The sequence below is a fragment of the Carettochelys insculpta genome, chromosome 13 (assembly GCF_033958435.1).
Source record: "Carettochelys insculpta isolate YL-2023 chromosome 13, ASM3395843v1, whole genome shotgun sequence".
NCBI classification, from domain to species: domain Eukaryota; kingdom Metazoa; phylum Chordata; order Testudines; family Carettochelyidae; genus Carettochelys; species Carettochelys insculpta.
This window is the reverse complement of record NC_134149.1, coordinates 5576910-5596642: the sequence shown is the minus strand read 5'-3', so window position 1 is coordinate 5596642 and position 19733 is coordinate 5576910. Positions and strand designations below refer to the sequence as shown.

At 42.5% G+C, this 19733-nt stretch overlaps 1 protein-coding gene across 8 annotated transcripts in view; it reads left to right on the top strand.

The window, feature by feature from the left end:
• Positions 1-18837, top strand: part of ARHGEF6 (Rac/Cdc42 guanine nucleotide exchange factor 6) — a 61537-nt gene extending 42700 nt beyond the window's left edge. For 5 of the 8 annotated variants that reach the window (XM_075007768.1, XM_075007773.1, XM_075007775.1 and 2 more), the window contains 10 exons: positions 359-445; positions 1409-1487; positions 2572-2705; positions 4263-4400; positions 8794-8814; positions 9691-9784; positions 11351-11440; positions 12855-12954; positions 14645-14699; positions 16285-18837. In XM_075007768.1, the coding sequence (XP_074863869.1) occupies positions 359-445; positions 1409-1487; positions 2572-2705; positions 4263-4400; positions 8794-8814; positions 9691-9784; positions 11351-11440; positions 12855-12954; positions 14645-14699; positions 16285-16425 (939 nt within the window). In that variant the 3' untranslated portion in view covers positions 16426-18837. The remainder of the gene's footprint in view (positions 1-358; positions 446-1408; positions 1488-2571; positions 2706-4262; positions 4401-8793; positions 8815-9690; positions 9785-11350; positions 11441-12854; positions 12955-14644; positions 14700-16284) is intronic. The other 3 variants (XM_075007769.1, XM_075007771.1, XM_075007770.1) reach the window with 3 other exon arrangements.
• Positions 18838-19733: the final 896 nt, after the last annotated feature.

Genomic DNA, 19733 nt, shown 5'->3' with positions numbered 1-19733 from the left:
ATTTGTATTAATATGTTTTAGCTTGTGGGTGTGTATTTTATATCTAGTAATTTCTTGCAACTCTACCTCTTATTGGTTTTGATTGCATATTTACTGATTAGAATATTGGTATTTCTCACTGCCAGCCAAATAAATACTTGGAAAGATGCATGTATGTGTGAAAGTTTGTAGTCTCTGAAAGGATATTAAGTGTAGAAAATTAGTAAATTTTAAAATAATAGCCTCAGTTTTGTTCCCTTTATGGTCATTGGAAACTTTGCTATTGATTTCAGTGACAATGGGTTTGGGCCCATTAGACTAATGACTCTGAGGAAAATGTATGTGATGCCTAGTAAGATGGATGTATTTTTCACTTTAGGAGAAAGAAGAGAGGTATTTTATGTTGTTTTCCAATGTTCTGCTAATGTTGTCTGCAAGCCCTCGGATGACTGGGTTTATCTATCAGGTAGGCACATTTGATTTGAAGTTGCAAGTATTTGGGCGTAAAAAAGGAAACCAAATGTCTGTAATCAGATTAAATTCCTCTGCCTTCTGAAACTTCTCTGTTGTGGTGCTAACAGCCCACCACCAGGAAACGGAGAACTCTAGCTTACCATACGTCCCTGCATGGGTAGTCGTTAGACAGTTTCCACAAGCATGAGTGCCCTTGAATTAAAATATCTCACTTTCCTATACTCAGAGAGTTCTGAGCAATTACTTTGGTGGATGTACAATAAATGCTGACATGGCTTTACCATTCTGAACCCAAATAGAAACTTCAAACTGAGTGTTGATGGTGTGTACTCCACCTCCATCTTAATAATGCCTGATTAAAAACTTTCATTATGATCTTTTTTTTTTTAAACCATAGGCTGATAGTTTTCATTTTACATAATAAGATGCTCCACAAAATGCATTTTTTGGGCTTATTACACAACTGGGTGGCAGAAATCATTCTGTTTTGGCTTTATTTCCCACAACCTACTGGTGGCATGAAATAATTCCCAAGAAAGGAACAGCCCCATGGTGATTTATCGCACGCAGGTGCACATGGACAAGAGTAATCATGATGATAATATGTCATTATGGGTATTCTTTGGTTTTGGTTTTAGACTAATATCTCCATTGTGCAATATAGCTTTTTCTATGAGAGGCTTATGGAAGTTAATGATGATGACCTTTTCAAAGCTTTTTGAGATCTATGGGGGAAAAGCACTACGTAAGTGCTATGTGCTATAGTTTATTATAATTAAGCTAGCGTGGGAGTTACTTTAATGGGCTTGACCTTGAGTTTGGCCTGCTAAGGACGGGAGCTCTAGATCCATAGACCGAAGGGGAATGTTTTCTGAGGCCTTCAGTGATTTCTGGTGGTGATTCCTGAGAAGGGCAGACAGAGGCAGGGTCTGAATCATTCTTAATTCTTTTTTAGGGAAAACTGCCGTTAACAGGAATGATGCTGACAAAATTAGAAGAAACAGAAGGAAACGAGCATGCTTTTGAAATCACAGGTCACTACACTTTTTGCATTTCCTGTCTAGTGGAAGCAGGATCTACTGTATAATTAGTTCCCACCTGCTACTAAATGCATAAGTAGAAAGGCTTTCCACTGCTGCTGTGGTCATTGCTACTGTGACATCTGAGTTGTGTATGCTTAGTTTCCTGAATGAGCAAGAAAGGAGTCTGCACTTAACCGCCGTGACTTGGGCAGCTTCAGACTCCATTATGGGTTACCTACAGCTTGTATGCTGAGGAAAGAGGGGAGTGTAGGGTACAGCCAAGGTCTGCTTACATTGGTACAGTCCTCTGAAAATGCTGGGAATCATTTCCATAACCTAATACCAGTTTACTCACACTCATTCCTTCTGCATATTGAGTCAGCATCAGCAGAGCTTGAAATGGAAAAAGACTTGGATCTTCCAGTCCATCCCTGGCCAATGCAGTATTGTTCCCCAATTTACCTTTCTTCATTTCTTGTCTATTCTAGTGATGAATGTTGTATGCTTAGGGGTCCCTTGACAGATCATTCTACACAGTTAGGGTGCTTTTCCTAACATTCAGTCTGAATTTGCCCTTTCATACTTGCATCCCACAACTCCTAGTTAGACCAACCTTGCATCATGCCCAGTACTTTGTCTCCATCATTAGCATTTGAACACTGTAAATGTTTTAGACTGTTATCATGACCCCTGTTAGTTACTGCTTAATGAAACTCCACTTACCTTTTAATAATTCCTCACAAATTTATCCCTCCACTATCCATTTCTGATGATCTTCTCTGAACTGCCTCCAGTTTATCAGTATCTTTCTGGCAATGAGGCGCCCTGACTTGAACGCATACCAGACTCACAGAGTGCTTGATCCCAAAAGCTCACTGATGCTGGAGGCAAACTCCCATGGATTTAAGTGGGAGTTAGAACAGGCCTATGTGGAGGGACTGTTACCTTCCTCCTTTTGGCTATGTTGCTGGCTTTGCAGCCCTTTTGTATGGCAAACACAGGAGGTGCTTGTTGGTTGCCATGACCTGTATGGAATATCTCTCTTTGATGGCTTGATGCCATTTTATAAACCATGCAGTTTCATCCTGTCTTGCAGGGAACATGATAGAACGAATCACAGTGTCCTGTAACAGCAGCCAGGATTTGCACGAATGGCTTGACCATTTGCAAAGGCTGACCAAAGGGACGTCCTTCACAGTGTCAAAAACACAGTCCTGGAGTGCTCATTCTGTAAGTATGCATTAGCATTCTACCCCTTGCTGAATTTTATTGGATCTCAGTACTGACTAGGCTTTCTATTTACCCAGTGTGACAAAGCAGATGGCTTTGGATGTAGCCAGTTTCATTGAAACATATAAATGTTATCCAGGAAGAGACCTTGAGCAGTCATCAATTATAGTCCTGTCTCCTGTACCAGGACCAAGTGAACTCAGATCATCCCTGACATCTGATGAAGTGGGTCTTTGCCCACGAAAGCTCGTGCTCCAAAATATCTGTTAGTCTATGAGGTGCTGCAGAACTTCTTGTTTTTGGAGATACTGACTAACTCAGCTACCTCTCTGATATCTGACATATGTTTGTCGAACTTGGTTTTTAAAGCTTCCAGTGATGGGGATTCCATGACCTCCCTTGGAAGCTTATTCTAGAGCTTAACTATCCTTGTATCTAGGAAGTTTTCCGTAATATCTAACCTCAATCTCCCTGCCTGCAGATTAAGCCCATTACTTCTTGTCTGACTTTCAGTGGAGATGAAGAACAGTTGATCACCCTCCTTTTTATAACCTCCCTGAATATATATTGGAAGATTGTTATCAGGTCCACTGTCAGTCTTCTTTTCTCAAGACTAAATGGTTTTCTAAACCTTTCATCATTTTTGTTGCTCTTTTCCTGAACTCTCCAGTTTGTCTATATTTTTCCTAAATTGTGGTGCCCAGAACTGGACCACTTGTGCCTCACCAGTGCTGAGTAGAGCTGCACAGTAGCCTCCTGTATCTTATGTACAACATTTCTGTTATCATACCACAGAATCATATTAGCCTTTTTTGCATATGCATAATGTGGCCCACTAGTCTGTGGGCCATTGTAAGCCCCAGATCCTTTTCAGCAGTACTACCACCTAGACCAGGGGTGAGCAACTTTCCAGCACAGGTGTCAAGAGTGGCACGCAAGTCAGTTTTCATTGGCACATGAGGCAGGAGCTCAGCCCTGTTCCTCCTTCCCCGTGCAGCTGGGAGCTTGCTTAAAGCCATGTCATCTGTGGTTTAACAAAAGACCAGCTAATGCTACCAACCACTCCCTAAATCGTAAAGCTCTGCTCCTTAATTTATTTATTAATGAAGCTCTTGTAAATAGGACTGTTAGTGACTTCAAAAAAGTATCACTGGCACTTGGACCTAACAGAGAGGTCAAAATGTCAAATTTCAGCACTCCTCCTTGGAAAGGTTGCTGACCCCTGACCTAGACAGATACTCCCCATTTTGTAGTGTGTGCTAGATTTTTCCTTCCTAAATGAAATATTTAGTACTTGTCTTTATTTACTTTCATCTTATTGATTTCAGACCATTTTATATAACTAGGATTTTTCACATTGAGGTCTTGGCTCCAGGCCCTCATTATGCCTGTGGCATTCACACCTGACACTGTGGCTAGCTATTCATGTCATTTTTCTAACGTCCCTCACTATCTTTGTGGTAAACCATGCCCTTATGGTAGCTCAGATTCAGAAAGGTCCTTCTTTATTCTCTTGCAGTAGTATGTGAAGGCAAACAGCTTTCACTGTCTAATCAGGTATTTTCTCAGACTTTTAGTTCTGCTGGACAGCTTCGCGGACCACTGGAACCACCAAAAATCCTTAAACCCTGGACCTTAAGTTGCCTCCGACCTGCTCCTCCGCTTAGACCATCAGCAGCTCTAGGTTACAAAGAGGTAATCTTGGAGATATGAAATGTGTTGTGCCTCATAGAAATCTTTAGTGTTTGTGCACAGAGTTGCTTTGTGTGATGATAATAGAGAGGGGTGGCTTTCTTGGCCTTTGAGAGAGAGGTGTTAAATTAAAGGGCTGCACAAAATATACTCCTGATCCTGCAAACTCTTGTGCATTGTTTATTTTAAGCACATAAGTCCCACCAAGTCAATGGAGCTCCTTTTGTGCTTTGAGTGCATGTGTATTTGCAGGACTGGAGACTTAATATTTTCTCTACTTGCACTGAGTCCAGTCCTGCAGTCTTTAGGAAAAACTTCCATTTTAGAGTTTGCTGTACACAAGGACTTTAGAATTGGGCTCAGTACAGAAAGTTGCAGAAAGAAAATCACCATTCATTTTGATGATATTTCTCCACCTTGTATTGTGGGTGCTAGATCACAGATCCACATCCGTATTGTCCCCTTGGGGAAACTCAGTTTCCAGGGATTAGGTGACACAGTGGAAGTCTGTGGAGAAGCCCACAATAGAGCCCAGATCTGATGTTTAGCCCCTTTCTTTAACCACCAGCCCATCCTTCCCTTCCTTAAAAATAAACTAAGTAATTCAAAAAGTTTGTACATGTGCAATGTTCTCATTAGCAGTCGGTGACTAAACAGCTGAATCACCAAACATCTTGATTACAATAAAGGTGGGAACATTACTGTCTCATGCTCCTACACACATCCTAGGTTTGTGTCAGCCGCCCTTCTGTTACAGCCACTCATTCTTAGGGCTGCCAGTTTTCTGCAGCCTGTTGGGCCAGGGCTCTGTAGGCTGCTTGATTGAGATATTGAGGAGGTGGGTTAAGATCTCATTGTGGCAGTTGAGATGATATTTCTTTCATTAACAAAATTCCAAAATTTTATTTTGAAAACTAAAATGGGTTTTGTAAGACCCCTTAATCTTTGCATGCTCTGAGTCCTTAATGTTCACTAAGCAGTTTCATACTTGCATGACAAATTGTTGCCCACTTACTACATTTTAATCTAATGAGGGATAATTGCTCTGCAAAACAATACATGGATTTTTTAAACAAAAAAAAAAAGCCAAACATGTACAGATTGACCGATATAATTACCGACACTACATCTCTTTGAATCTCATTCACAGGCTATTTGACTCTTAGACCAGGTCTGCCCCAGACCTGAACACTGATTTCTGATACACGACTCTAGCTATGGCAATTGCATAGCTAGAATCAATATATTGGAAATTGTGAGAAATAAAGGAAGTTGATGGGAGAAATGCTCCCATCAACCTTCCTTAGTGAAGTCAGTCACAAAAGTCATCTTCCATTGCTAGAACAGTGTATTGGAAGTCAGCTTTTATGTCTGGGGTAGACCTGGCCTAAGAGTCGAATCCTGGTGCGTGATGCCTGCAGTACAGTGAAAAACTCCACAACCAAAGTGGACGTCAGCAATGCCTTGTGTTCTAAGTGGCAAGATTCTGGTGGCAGCCCCCAGCCCTCCCACACACAAGCCTCATTTACAATTTGAACATGAAGCTAGTATTCAGGGAGAGGTGCCAGGCTGACAGGGCCATTTATTTAATGTCTACAGTTCAGTCACAGTACCTATATAGTTGATACACCTTCTGCTGGCCTATTAACAGCATGCCTCATATGCATTCCAACAGGACTGGATCTGGGAATGAGCTAGTCAGGCCAGGTTCAAGTTCCTGAAGCTACTGTCAGGGAACCCTTTAGTGCCAATTGTGAAGAGAAGCCTTGGGAAGAGGATCTCATCTGCGAGGATCTGCCCTATTTTGTAACTTAAAGGAAACCTCCACTTTTTCAGAGCTGTTTGCGGATTGCAAAGCAGAGCCCCAGTTCCAAGTAAAACCAGACCTGACGTGACTGTGGTCTGGGAGGTACACTAATTCAGTAGCCCACTTTGTGGGGGAGGGAGGAGTGAATTTGAAAACACACGTGGCAGCATTCTGATCTTGGTGTTGCCCCTGTGTAGATGAGCTGCAATGAGAGCTATGTTCACACAACAGATGTCAGAATTTGGCTCTGCTTTTATAGGCATAACATTTCTGTTCACACACTAAGAGCTTGTCTAAGGGGGCATGGTAAACAGGGTGATGGGAATATCAGTGCTGCGGTGAATATGCAGCACTTCATTAGGCTAATTCTCCCCCATGGCAACTTTGAAGTATCTAACTTAGAAGTGCTGGCATGCGAGTGTGCCTGCACTACTTCGAAGTGCCTTTACTCCCCACCCTACATGCATGCTGACACTTTGAAGTTGCCTTGGAGGACAATTAGCCTAATGAAGTGCTGCATATTCACTGCAGCACTTCATTAGTAATCTCCCATCACCCTGATTAACATGCCCCCTTCGAAGTTGGGGGCAAGTGTAGACAAGCCCCAAGTGACTCAAAAGGCAGTAACTCCCTGCAAGTGATTCTGAATTCATATCTGTTCGCAGTTATCTGGCAGAGAGTAATGTCTTTGAAAGAGACCTTTAAAAGTTTAGGCCAAACCTCCTGGACACAATCATGAAATGGGGATGAGAAATCCAACCAGGTCAGGGCCTGTTGTGAGACATACAAAAATAATTTTAAAAAATCTATTTCTGTAAAGAGAGTTGAGCGCTTGAATGGAAAGAAAATCGTTTTTGTCCACAAGGGGTGGAGTTTGGTGGAAGGAGGAAATGTTTAGACATCCACTGAGATTTTAATGGGCTTCTTGTTCGTGGGGCAGGATTTCTGAGATTGGTGTGCTCTTTCTCATAGCTAGCGACATTCAGGAAACCCCAGAACCCTGCTTACGCACTGGCAGTGTTGCCTTTTCCATTCAAAGTGGGTCATTTTTCCTGTTCTGCTTCTAGTCATAATTTGAAATTACAGAGTAGGTACCCACCAGTAAATTCTCATGTGCAGATTTGGGGTAATAGGTGTGACACGTTTCCTAACTTGAAAAATTACCTGCCTTGCATGGTTTGTAAGGTTTCTTACCACAGCACATTTCTGTGTAAACTGCAACATCTGTTGGTTCAGAGGGCACTAGGAGTATGCACTTAGAGGAGTTACCTTGCCTCAAAATCCATATCAGATAAATTCTCTGAGCCTTTCCCAGAGGATCCTCAAAACCATTTGTAATAAGACCTGCTTGTAGCAGCAGATCTGGCACTCAGGGGTGCCTCTCATTTTTTTAATGTCTGTGGGAGGAATAAATTTTGTTATGGGCACCAAAGCATATGCAGATGTGCACCACCGATACAAATACATGCGGCCCCCTGTGGAGATTCTGCTGATCAGCTGGGGAGCAACTGAATCTCAGCTTATAGGGAACACTGCTCACTATTTGTGCCGTGAAACTTGTCTGACTGCTAGGGAACATCTGGCAGCAAGTCATCAGGCCGTGGAGCTGCTTTGCTAAGCCGTCCTAACAACTGTAATAGTTTCATTGGCCTTTGCAACCCACACAAGGGAAGACTAGATATACCCACACTGTCCTCAGAGCAGGTAGATAAGGCGGTAGCCCATGAAACTATACTGTACTGGATGCAGCATGTGTGGACACCACCCTGCAAAAACTCCTAGTATTTTTCTGTACTCCTGTGCAGTAGATGAATGGTGGGATCCCCAGGTTGGGAGCCCTGTGTGTCTGTCAAGGAGAGGGCAGGATATGAGCTATGTTGACAATGATTATAGGGGAAATGCTATTGCTAGCAAAGTAGAAGGAAAATTCGGGTGTGTTTCAGTGCCTTGCACTTCAGTAACCTCCCATTTAGGGAGAGGTGGATCAGGGCAGAATATAATTTCACTAGAAGTGGGTCCCATTCTCCTGTAGAAAACACAGCTCCAAGCATGCCAGCAAGCATTGCCAACCTGATGTTCTCTCCCCACCATTGACCCAAAGCAATGATTACTGTTCTTGAAACAAATCTAAGCACAGGGCAACACCCCTGTTCCCAATCCACAAGTCTCAGTGGGAGTTGTGCATGCATAGCAGCTGCAGAGTCAGGGCCTTTGCTTGCATGCTGAGGTTGAATTTTGCATGATTTATTGTATTTCTAAGATGTACTGTTACAACGAGGCAATATTTACCGACAGCTTATGACTGCCATGGAAGTATGATCGCTTTTTGGCTATTTTACAAGTATGTGAATGCCTGCTTGCCATGTGTTTCATATATAATTTATTTTTCACCATTGCTAATTTTGCATGAAGCCATGCTCTTGTTGGTTCTTTTGCATGCTGTTATTGAGGGAGTGACAGTCCTTGCGGCCCATTAATTGCAATGCTAACATGTAAATGTTGTTTTAGAATGATTGATTAAATGGACTTGGTCAATAAAATCATCGACCACTCACACTCATCTTCTCTTTCTTTACATATTCATTTTAGAGGATGTCTTATATCTTAAAGGTAAGGGTAGATACATCTCTTTGAATGTGTAGAATGTTTGTGCTGTGACATCTATTAAGCTGATCTTTCCTCTCCTGTTTGCTTTTCCCTAATTGTGCTTGCTTTTAATAATTTACAGTATGATTAAATTCTGCATGGTAAATACATTTTGAACAGGCTCACCAGGAATATTTTGGACTATGACACAAAGGCTGAATTGCATGAAAAACATAACTCCCCTGTTTTTTGTTTAGTTACTGTATCTTTTACCCTGATAGTCCTTGATAGTTATATAGCATATAACCTTTCACAGGCAAATCAATAAGAATGATTATGGCTCAGCAAAAGAACTACAAGCTTGTTTCTTATCTTTACCATCTTATCAGATGCTACCTCTGTGTGTATATGCTTATATTTCATAATGTGTGTGGGGGGAGGTGTTTGTAATTATACACAACACGGAGATATAGCGTGTGCATGTGTACATATATACAGACAATATGTCACTTATATGTTCTATATTAGAAACAAAAATGACATCTAGGACTGAACATGTATTTCTATATGCATTTATAACTGACTACAGAAAAGTTGATCATCCTGATATTTCCAGTGAATTTATGTGATCATGTTCCAAAACATTATATGTCAACGGATTGTATTTTATTCCCTGTCATGCACCTGAGACACATGCACAGTTCCTGTTGCTTTTACTGGGAGCTGTGCACGCTGGCCTAGTGCAGGGAATAGTTGTAAGTGCTGTGGTGTTTTCCTAGTTTTATAATTGCGTGCAAAGGAGTTTAGTGTATAATACAATGAATTTCATTCTGTGTGAATTGCTCTGCTATTTTAGCTACCTTTAGCTCTTATTTAGAAGGAAAGTCTGTTTCTCTATAGGATTCCAGCAAGAGTCCAAAGACAATGAAGAAATTTCTTCCTAAAAGGAAAACTGAGAGAAAAGCCTCTGATGAGGAGTTTGTTATCAGAAAAAGTAAGTGTTTTCTTTTTTGTAGGGGAGCTCTGTTTGCAAAGTAGTATACATGAGATTTTAATAAAAACAGAGCCATTTGTTTAATGTATCATATGTTGCATGTAAATAACTAAAGATTTTTTGAAAGCCTTCATCGTACTCGTGGGCTTCCCGCTATGCCAAGCCCATCTGCCATGTATCTTAGTTTTGTGAGACCCTTTTGGGGATGCTTAGCATTTATATCATTCTTGCCAATGATTTAGGCAGAGTTGGGAAAAGTACCCAAAACATTGTTTGAATAAAAGTACGGCTGCATTGGGGAAAATGTAATTAAGTAAAAATAAAATTCTCCTTCTGGAAAACCACATGAGTAAAAGTATAGAAGTATCATGTCCAAATTGCACTCACGTGTCCAGAAGTACCCATGGATTTCCACTGGGTATCTGCTTTCTGCTTGTGAATACTTGAGCATAGTTAAAGTGTAAAATGTCTGTACTTTTACTCAAGTAGTTTTCCAGAGGGATATACCCCTCCCAAGTAGCTGCACTTTTACTCAAGTAGCTTTTTGGGGTATGTTTTTCCATCTCTGGATTTAAGCCTCACAAAATCATGATGTTGGTAGATGGTAAACTTGTTACACTCCCTATGCAGACAGGGAAACAGGGATCAAGGGTATATTCTTCAAAGCAGTTAATGGTTTAAACTGAATTTCTGTTGAATCCTCACAACAGCTGTGCTTTTCTGGGACCTTGCAGATCACAAAGTCCAAGAGGAAGCCTGTGAGAACTGGGGAGAAAACATGCTTTGCTGAGGGGATCTAGCCCTATTTAGAGAACAATGCAGAACTAACCTGCTCAGCAAAGTTTTCCAACATCAGAACAACATTCCTACTACAGGCTTCTCTTCATACTGCTAAACCCCTGCCAACCAAAAATAATTGACAAAATCTAACCCTCCTCCTTCTCACCCAAAATTGTTTTTATCCCGTGAAGAGACTCCTGCGTTGAGGCTTCATGACGTCCACGTGGTAGATAAGTTTTGATTTTTACATGACTGGATCAGATATTGTGGTGAAGGGTGGCAGTACAAAACCCTAAAATAGATAAGTCACTTGCCCAGGGTCTCAGAGTGAGACCGGGACTGAACCAAGGTTAGAAATCAGGACTTCTGGTTCTGTGTGGTACTCTGAAACCCCTGCACTATATCTCTCTCTACGATCCTTGCAGAAGGGTTTTAAGCCTGTGGCTTCTTATTAAATGCACTTATTTCCTCTGTAAGACTCCTTACAATGGGTCACTACTACCTGCCACTTCACAGCACTTTCTACCCAGTCTCCCTGTGCTTCCTGTAGGCAGGCCTCAGCGAACTGTAGGCTACATGCTGCTTACTTGACCTTCATGTGAAATACAAAGCTCTCCATCCCTTTGAATTGAGAATATCACCACTGCTTCACTCCCAGAGACAATACCATTTGTCATACAAGCAAAGCTTTCTCACATTGTAAATGATTTTGTTTCAAGGGTTTTCAGAGGGGAAAAAAGAAACCAAAATATGTTTCTTCTAGACAATAGCTGCAATGTTTTGCAGGTACTGCTGCATTAGAAGAGGATGCTCAGATTCTGAAGGTGATTGAGGCATATTGCACCGGTGCAGGTTTTCAGCAAACACTCACTTCAGGTAGACATTCAAGCATATTACTTAATTCACAATGTATCTGAAATGATGATCACCTCTTAGGGAAAAAAAACAGTGTTGCCGCATACGGCAATCAGGTTTATGCAAAGACAATGTGGCACTGAATCATCAAGATAAGAACATTGCATACATCTAGTGGTTTATTTGCCATTGTTTTTCTTCCGACACAGAGGATGAGCAAGTAGTCGGTAAGATGGTAGATGCTCTAGGTTGTAGTACACAGCTACTTCGCCAGCACTTGTTAGGAATTAAACAAACTTAGTTTGTGCCTGTGGCTGTGAGCAAGAGAAACTGATGCTAATCTCAAGTTAGTAGGTTGCTTTTGAAAGGAAGCTTGAATATTATCTCTTGATCAGCCGCGTGTTTAAGAACAAACTGCTTCATGAGAACCTCAGTAGCTAACATCTTCGAAAACTCTGGAACTACAGCTATTTTTCAGTGCTGGCAAGAGATCACATTCAGTCAGTGAACTGTCAGCTGTGGGGACATTTTTAAATCACAACCCATGAAGCATTATCTTCTAAAGGTTCCTAACCCTAAACAAGCAGTCAGTAGTTTTAGCTTCAGCAAGTGTCTCCAACAACTTGCCATTTATACTTTTAGCCCCAGTTAACTTAAGCACATACGAACATTCATCCTTCTTTTAGAAAGCACTTAAGTACTTGATAAAGTCCCACTGAAGGCAATAGGGTTTAGACCCATGGGTACGTTTTAAATATGTGATTTTGTGCTTTTGCTGAATAAGGCTATTATTGCCCATTAGGTCCCTTATTTCAGTATATAAATGGCCATAGATATCACACAGTTGACTCAGAACTCAAGATTTTAAGGGTGTTGACTCTATCTGGGTATTTAACATACTCCAGTGGAGGCACTGTGGAATCCATTGTTGTTGCAGAGACTGGGATCTAACAGAATCCCGTCTTCTCTCATCGTTAGTGAGTTTGTCCATGTCTGGCTCTGCATAAGCTGTTGAAAGGTTTTCTCCTGGATGCACAATATTTTTGCAGAGACTAGTGTGATCTCAAGTGTCAAATGGCAAGGCGGCCCAAGGGAGGAATGTCGATCTTGTTGTTTGAAGAAATGCTCGAGGGCAGGGGACATGCATACACAACAGGGACTCTAACCTTGCCAGAGCTTAATTATGCTCCTTTTCATGGAAATACTAAATAATGAATGCTAGCAGGCAACACAAGGACTTATACTTGCTCTAAATAGGGTACCCTGTTCCGCTTCCAGCAGTTTTCCAATCATCTGTCCTCATTGATTTCCATGGAGGTGTTCCAAACATAGACCAGGGTGAGCGAGTTCACAGTCAGGCTTGTTATTTCTAAATGGTGCCAGCTCTTGGGAAAGGTTTCAGTTTTTCTTTTTGTTTGACAACTCTTGCTTATAGGTTCTCGTAAAGACTCCATCCCACAGGTCCTACTGCCCGAGGAAGAGAAAATCATCATAGAGGAAACAAGAAGTAATGGTCAGACTGTCACGGAGGAAAAGTGCGTGAGCTAGTCAGCTGCTTAGAGGGTTCCCTGTTTGTGTGTTTTATACTTTGAACTTTATGCCAAATTCCAGTGGGTTTTGGGTAAAGCTTTACAAACCCAGCTCTTGTCTTTTCTGCATAGGTGTCATTGGAAAAGTATAGGTACTCAGAAGATCAAAAAGATACATTGTGCTTACTTACAAACTATGGCCCTTTACAGTCACTGGGAGTTTCGGATGGCAAGGAATACAAGATTGATTCCAATTTGTATTTAACTCCTTTTATTTTTAAAATTGAAGGCCAGCTCCTCAACTGGTTTAAAGCAGTGGTTCCCAAACTTTTTGGTGTCACACCCCGCTGTTGATTTTTGAAAAGCCCTTACTCCCCACTACTCTTTCCATCAGCCAAGCCCCCTTTTAACAAAAAAAATCAATTCATAATTTAAAATAAACACAAAAACTTGATATAAAAATGTTATTTCAAATTAAAAATAAGAACAAATAGGGTTTTTTTGGCCCTTTGTTGGTGTCTGATGTAGTCCCAGCTGGCCAGCTGCCCGCCCAAGACCTGTGTTGCCAGAGCCACCCACCTGAGCCACCCAAGCCCCACGCAGCTGGGGCCAGCCTCCTGCCAGCCACCGGGGCCAGCTGGCCACCCAGGAGCTGCTTGGCCCAGATGCAGGCCACCTACCTGAGTGACCCACCCAAGCCCCATGCTGCCAGGCCAGCTGCCCACCCACTAGCCCAAGTCACCTGAACCCCACGCTGCCAGGGCCAGCTGCCCAAGCTCTGCAAGTCCCGCGAGCCAGTTGCCTGAGCCCTGAAAGCCGTCCACACGAGCCCTTCCTCTCCTACAAGGCCAGGCACCACCAGCCCCCCATCTAACCCCATCCTCCTCCTCCTCCTCCAACCCACACTCACTCACATTTGCAGGAGGCAACTAGCTCCATGTGGGTCTTCACCAACTGCATGCCTTTTTATAGTGGCTTCACTGGGTCACCTATGTAAAATGGCAGGGGGCTGAGAGCTGAAAGCAAAGACCAGCTCTTTCTTAGGGTGGGAGGAATGATGTGGGCGCTGGGTTGCCTCACGCCCCGAAGGAATTTGTTCATACCCCCACAGGGGGGCATGCCCCCCAGTTTGGGAAACCATGCATTAGAGCCTATGCCAGGTTACACCAGCTCAGGGTCTGCACCTGCATTTGTCATTGTGACAGTTAAAGTAAATGCTTTTTACAGATTATTTATTCGTAAAGTCATTACTGCTTCTGTGGGCCCTGACAGGTTCATTGTCTTGGCCATTCAAGCATATTCCAAGCATACAGGTAGATGTGAATGCCTAGTGCATTTTGTTGTGCAAACCTAGATAAACACATGCTCTGGTAGATGTTTATGAACCAGGCAGAGCATCCTTTATTCCTGTTTAAGGACAGTAGAAAACAGTGTTTTGAGAAGAGACGCAGATTTTGATGGCTGGGATCACTAAATGTGCCTCTGCTGAGACTCCAGAACAAGGTCTTATGGATGGGCCCTCAGCACTGAAGTACTGACTCATACTTAGCTCAAGGAGTGTTAATAACCCTGCTGGAATAAGCAGCCTAAGATAAAATGTAAACTGCTGACAACTCCTGCTAACTCTTTATTTGCATACAGATCTCATTTTTTGCTCCTCAGCTCACTCTCTCTCAATTTTCTGCCTATTTTCTAGAAGTCTGGTAGATACCGTTTATGCACTGAAGGATGAAGTCAAAGAATTGAAGCAGGTAATCAGTGTATTTCTGCACATGCTGTCAGTAAGTAGCAGTGGTGTAACAGGTGACCTCGCACTGCCAACAGTCTGTCAATTAGCTGATTTTTCTTTGAAGACAGATGACTTCCAAATGATGGGTCTCTTCCTGTAGCTGCCTGACCTGCGTCTTTCCCATTGACATCAGCAGGAGTTGTGTATGCTAAGTGGCTGCAGGGCCAGGGCTCTATGCTCTGTGTCTGCCTCTGAAGAGGACAGAGTAGGGTTTAGCCTCCTGTAGCTGTATGTTAGCTTTTTAAGTGCCCTGTCCTTTAATCTCTATGCACCTAAGTGCTCCTTCTATAGGAGTCTGAAAAACAGGTGTTAAAATTAGTCTCCATTGGGGTAAGAGAGTGAAGCATCCCTCTTTCCCCTCCCCTGCACCCCACTTCTGGATCTTTGACTTCACTGCACTACCAAAGGGCTATGAAATCCTGGTCTGGGAAGGAGATTTCTTAGGTGGATGCTTGTCACCATTGGAAGTCCCAGTAACTTCAGCGTGGATGTGTATAGCATCACAGCTGTGGCAGAATGGCTCTGCTAGTGAGATCAGGTCCTTAGTTTGCTCCAAACCACAAATGACCCTGTCTGTGAATCTTTGGAAACTAGCACTAAACACTGTCAACAGAGAGAGAGAGCCGTGCTAGTCTATGTACTATCAAAACAAAAAAGCCATCCAGTAGCACTTTAAAGATGAACAAAATAATTTTTTAGGTGATGAGCTTTCGTGGGACAGACCCACTTCTTCAGACCATAGCCATACCAGAATAGACCCAATATTTAAGGCACAGAGAACCAAAAATAGTAATCGAGGTTGACAAATCAGAAAAATATTGTCAAGGTGAGCAAATCAGAGAGTAGAGGGGCAGAAGGGGGCGGGGGAATCAAGAATTAGATAAAGCCAAGTGTGTATAACAGCCCCTATAAAGACCTAGAAAATTCCCGTCCTTGTTCAAACCATGTGTTAATGTGTCGAGGCTGCTGAACTCTCTTTTATATTCAAATTCGACACATTAACACGTGGTTTGAATCAGGATGTCAATTTTCTAGGTCATTATAGGGGCTCTTATGCACACTTGGCTTTATCTAATTCTTGACTGCCCCCGACTTCTGTCCCTCTACTCTGATTTGCTCACCCTGATAATATTTTTCTGGTTTGTCAACCTCGATTGCTATTTTTAGTTCTCTGTGCCTTAAATATTGAGTCTGTTCTGGTATGGCTATGATCTGAGGAAGTGGGTCTGTCCCACGAAAGCTCATCACCTAAAACATTATTTTGTTCGTCTTTAAAGTGCTACTGGACTGCTTTTTTGTTTTAAATGGTGTCAAATGTCCCTTTTTGGGCCTGTTTGAGGGGCTTTTCCCCACCACTTTTCTGCGCTGATTAAGGCCAGACTCCATCAGAACATTTAAGTGCATGCTTAAGTCAGTATTCTTCAGCAAAGCACATGGGCATGCACTTAGTGTTAACCACATCTTTACATGCTTTGGTCTTTTGGGACCTCTGAGCTTTTTAAACTTTGATAAGAATAAATATAGTGGGTTTTTTCTTCACCTCACAGGAGAGCAAAAAGATGAAGCAATGTTTGGAAGAAGAGCTGAAGTCGAGAAAAGATTTAGAGAAGTTAGTCAGGCGCCTGTTGAAGCAAACTGATGAGTGTGCCAGGGACGAGATTGGGCGCAAGTCCTCGGTTATGCCCTGAATTCTGGATGGAGCTGCTGGCAGTTGCGTATGACCGCAGGCACTCTTAGGAAGCAGAACAGGATGCTTTTGCCTCTTGCTCCTTTTATTTTGTTTTAGCTTTTTTTTGTTTGTTTGTTTGTTTCTGTTACAAAAGCAAAGTGATAGTGAAAAACTAGTTTGTTTCTATTCCATAAGGGTATGATGTATATCCCAAACAAGGAAATAACCAACAGCTAAAATGGTCAGCCAAGGGCCTACGATTCACAGTTCATCTGCAGCGACTAATACCTCATTGTACCTGCTACTGGAAGCAAGTAAGTCTGCAAGTGACTGCCACTCAGAAGAAGGTCTGGCAGTGGTTTCCTACAGAGGAAATTTAAGCACTTTCTACACTTTCCTTTTTCTTCTTTTTAGCATGCCTGGTTCTTAATTTATTAGATAAAAATGTTATTGGTTTGGAGCCAGATAGAAACCAAAAAGCAGCTAGCACTTGTTTTCAGAAAATCAAGAATGGAAGTTTTCCTCTCCAAATACTTCCCCCACTTAGTTGTCTCTAGCAAGCTAGTGCCCTGCAATATTGTGGTTCCCATGTGGCCTTCATACAGATGAAAACGTACAATTAACATTTTCGGACATTTTTATATTAACTCCTTGGAGCAGTATGATCTTCCTCTGTCACTAGAACATCAGGAAGTCACATTGAATGAACCTGCCTCTTAGCAGCTAATAGTTAACACGACAGTTAGCTTCTCTTTTGCCCACAGGCCTGTTTCTAATGCATGACCTCTGCTACTTACTTCCTGTTACATTTACCCTTTGTAAACATCCATGTATATTTTCCTAGTGCTTTTACCTTGCCATATGAGCCCCCCTCTTTAGGGAATACATACTTGAATAGATAAGCAGTTACCAAGGTTTTTTCCATACTTAAAACATTTGCAGCTCCTTCACCTGGATTATGAAAAAAGACAACGATGTTTAATTACTCCATCCCCCACAAAGGGGCTTTATAATAGGAAAAATGTTCTGTTGCATTAGGGAAAATATTTACATTTATGCTTTCACAAGAGCTGCAGGAGTCAACCTCCCTTTGGTATAAAAATTTATACAGTTTTTATAAATTGCTGGTAGAAGCACCAGCTGAATCAAGGAACAGATAGTGTACGTATATAGACTGTCTGCATATTGCATTTCCATCTGGTTCTGGGTCCCCCTTGTATTGTTATTGTTGCTTTTTTTCCTTGTTAGCAATACAACATTGATTTTAGCAGAAGGTCTGGAGTATTCTGAGGGTCAAGAATGAATATCAAGGGGCAGCGTGGCCCAAAGAGATGCAGACCCAGATCATAGCTCATTGCTCTTAAGTTCTACATGAAGGAAATCTTACAGGGAATAATAACCCTCATATTGCAATCAAAGTTCAACTGGAGTGGGGCAAATTATGTTTGGGTATGAGAAGCAATTAGGCTGGAAGGCTGGATTCTAAAAACTGCAGAGCATTTTAAAATGGGGTTTCACTTTGTTGTGAGTTCATTGGGGAGGGGCTGTTTTTACTCAATTTGTTTATTCTCACTTGGGGCTTGTTGCCTTTGGCCGACCTTCACTGTTCCTGTCCTCCCGGCTCAGTGGTAGGCGGTCCCTGAAATGACCAGCTCTCTGACTCCTTGCACATCAGCACTGTGTGAAGCTGAGCTGCACTAAAGCTGACTGCTAGCCATGACAATCCCTCCGTGCCCCCTTGCTTGGGCACCGAACTCTTAATATGAATTCACTCATGAAGGGCAGAGGTGTGAATTATGGTGTGTGGCCGAATGTCAGAAAGCTGCCTCTCCCACTTCTGTGGTAATAACTCTGTGCCGCTTTTGTCAGAGGAGTTTCTCCACTGATTGTTGTGGAGCCATCGTCGGACAGGCAGGAATCTATCCCTGGCTTCAGCAGCAGACCAGCTGAGTCTGCTGTCATGCATTGAGGCATGCACCCAAGCAACATGTGGCTCATGAATTGTAATCAGCGAGTGACTTAAACCAGACTGTGACTTACAGTCCTGTCTATCTAGTTATAGCTTATCTGAACCCATGCTGTGTACATATGCTTGTTTATAAGACTTTTAATGTGTTGAAAGCTGTGCTGGTACGTTTTTGGAACAGACACATGTACGGAGCATAACAAGCCAAAAATAAAAGAAATAAAATAAAATGAATAAATAAAGGAAAGGAAGCCATGTCAAACTGATAGCAGTGTTGCCATAGGTACTTTGTTTACAGTACTTTGTAAATAGGTTCCCGTTAGTCTGTGTTGAGATGGATGCTGTGTCAGCTGCCTTCCACTTGATCTTCTGTCAGTTTATTTACTGTTACTACTTATGCAAGGTCAATTTTTCTAATGTTTTTATTTTGAACTATTTTTAAGTGACATTTTCAACAAATAAAGAAGGATAAAAATTGCTTCTTTACTGCCTCGATTGATTCCTTTGTGTCCAGCCCCTCTCTTCCCTGGGATTGGAAACAGAGAAATACAACACCTGTTCCGTTAGCCTTTTAGTGCCTAGTAACAGAGAAAGCTATGCTTGTCTATATACTATCAAAACAAAAAAAAGCAGCCAAGTAGCACTTTAAAGACTAAAAAAATAATTTGTAAGGTGGTGAGCTTTCATGGGACAATCTTGGCCTGAAGAAGTGGGTCTGTCCCATGAAAGCCCACCACCTAATAAATTGTTTTGTTAGTCTTTAAAGTGCTTCTTGACTGCTTTTTTGTTCTTTTAGTGCCTGTGTCACAAGATAGCTGGTCTCTGTGGACAGACTGAGCCCAGAACTGGAGAAAAGGAACCTAATCCCACTGGCTGAAAAAGACCGGGCCACACCTGGGCCAAGAAAGTGCTGCTCGTAGGCAGCTAGTGGGGCAGGACTTGGGACAGACTGAGCCCTGCTCAGCAGAGGCAGTACCTTCGGTAAGGCAGGATGCTCTGGCACACTGTACCACCAGGCTATTTTTAACCAGTATGGCTTACTGGTTCAACCAGAAGGAGCCAGCTGCCCCCTCGCCTCACTTCTCCCTTCCTCTCTGGCTTGGCTGTACGCCCGGCCCTTCTAGGGAGCTGCTGGATCTATGGACAGGGCTGAGTGTTCTGCCCTTTTCTCCACTGGGAGGGGCAGCAGGAAAAGGACCAGAACTCCCCTGAGCCCTGAGCATGGACACAGCAACTCTGTGCCAGGGTTGGCGGTTCTGCTTCTTTCCCCTCTGGCAGCTCCTCCCAGGTGACATGGGATGGGGCAGGGAAGAACTTGGGTGTCTAGGGCTTGGGGGAAGACATCTTGGCGGGGGGGGTGT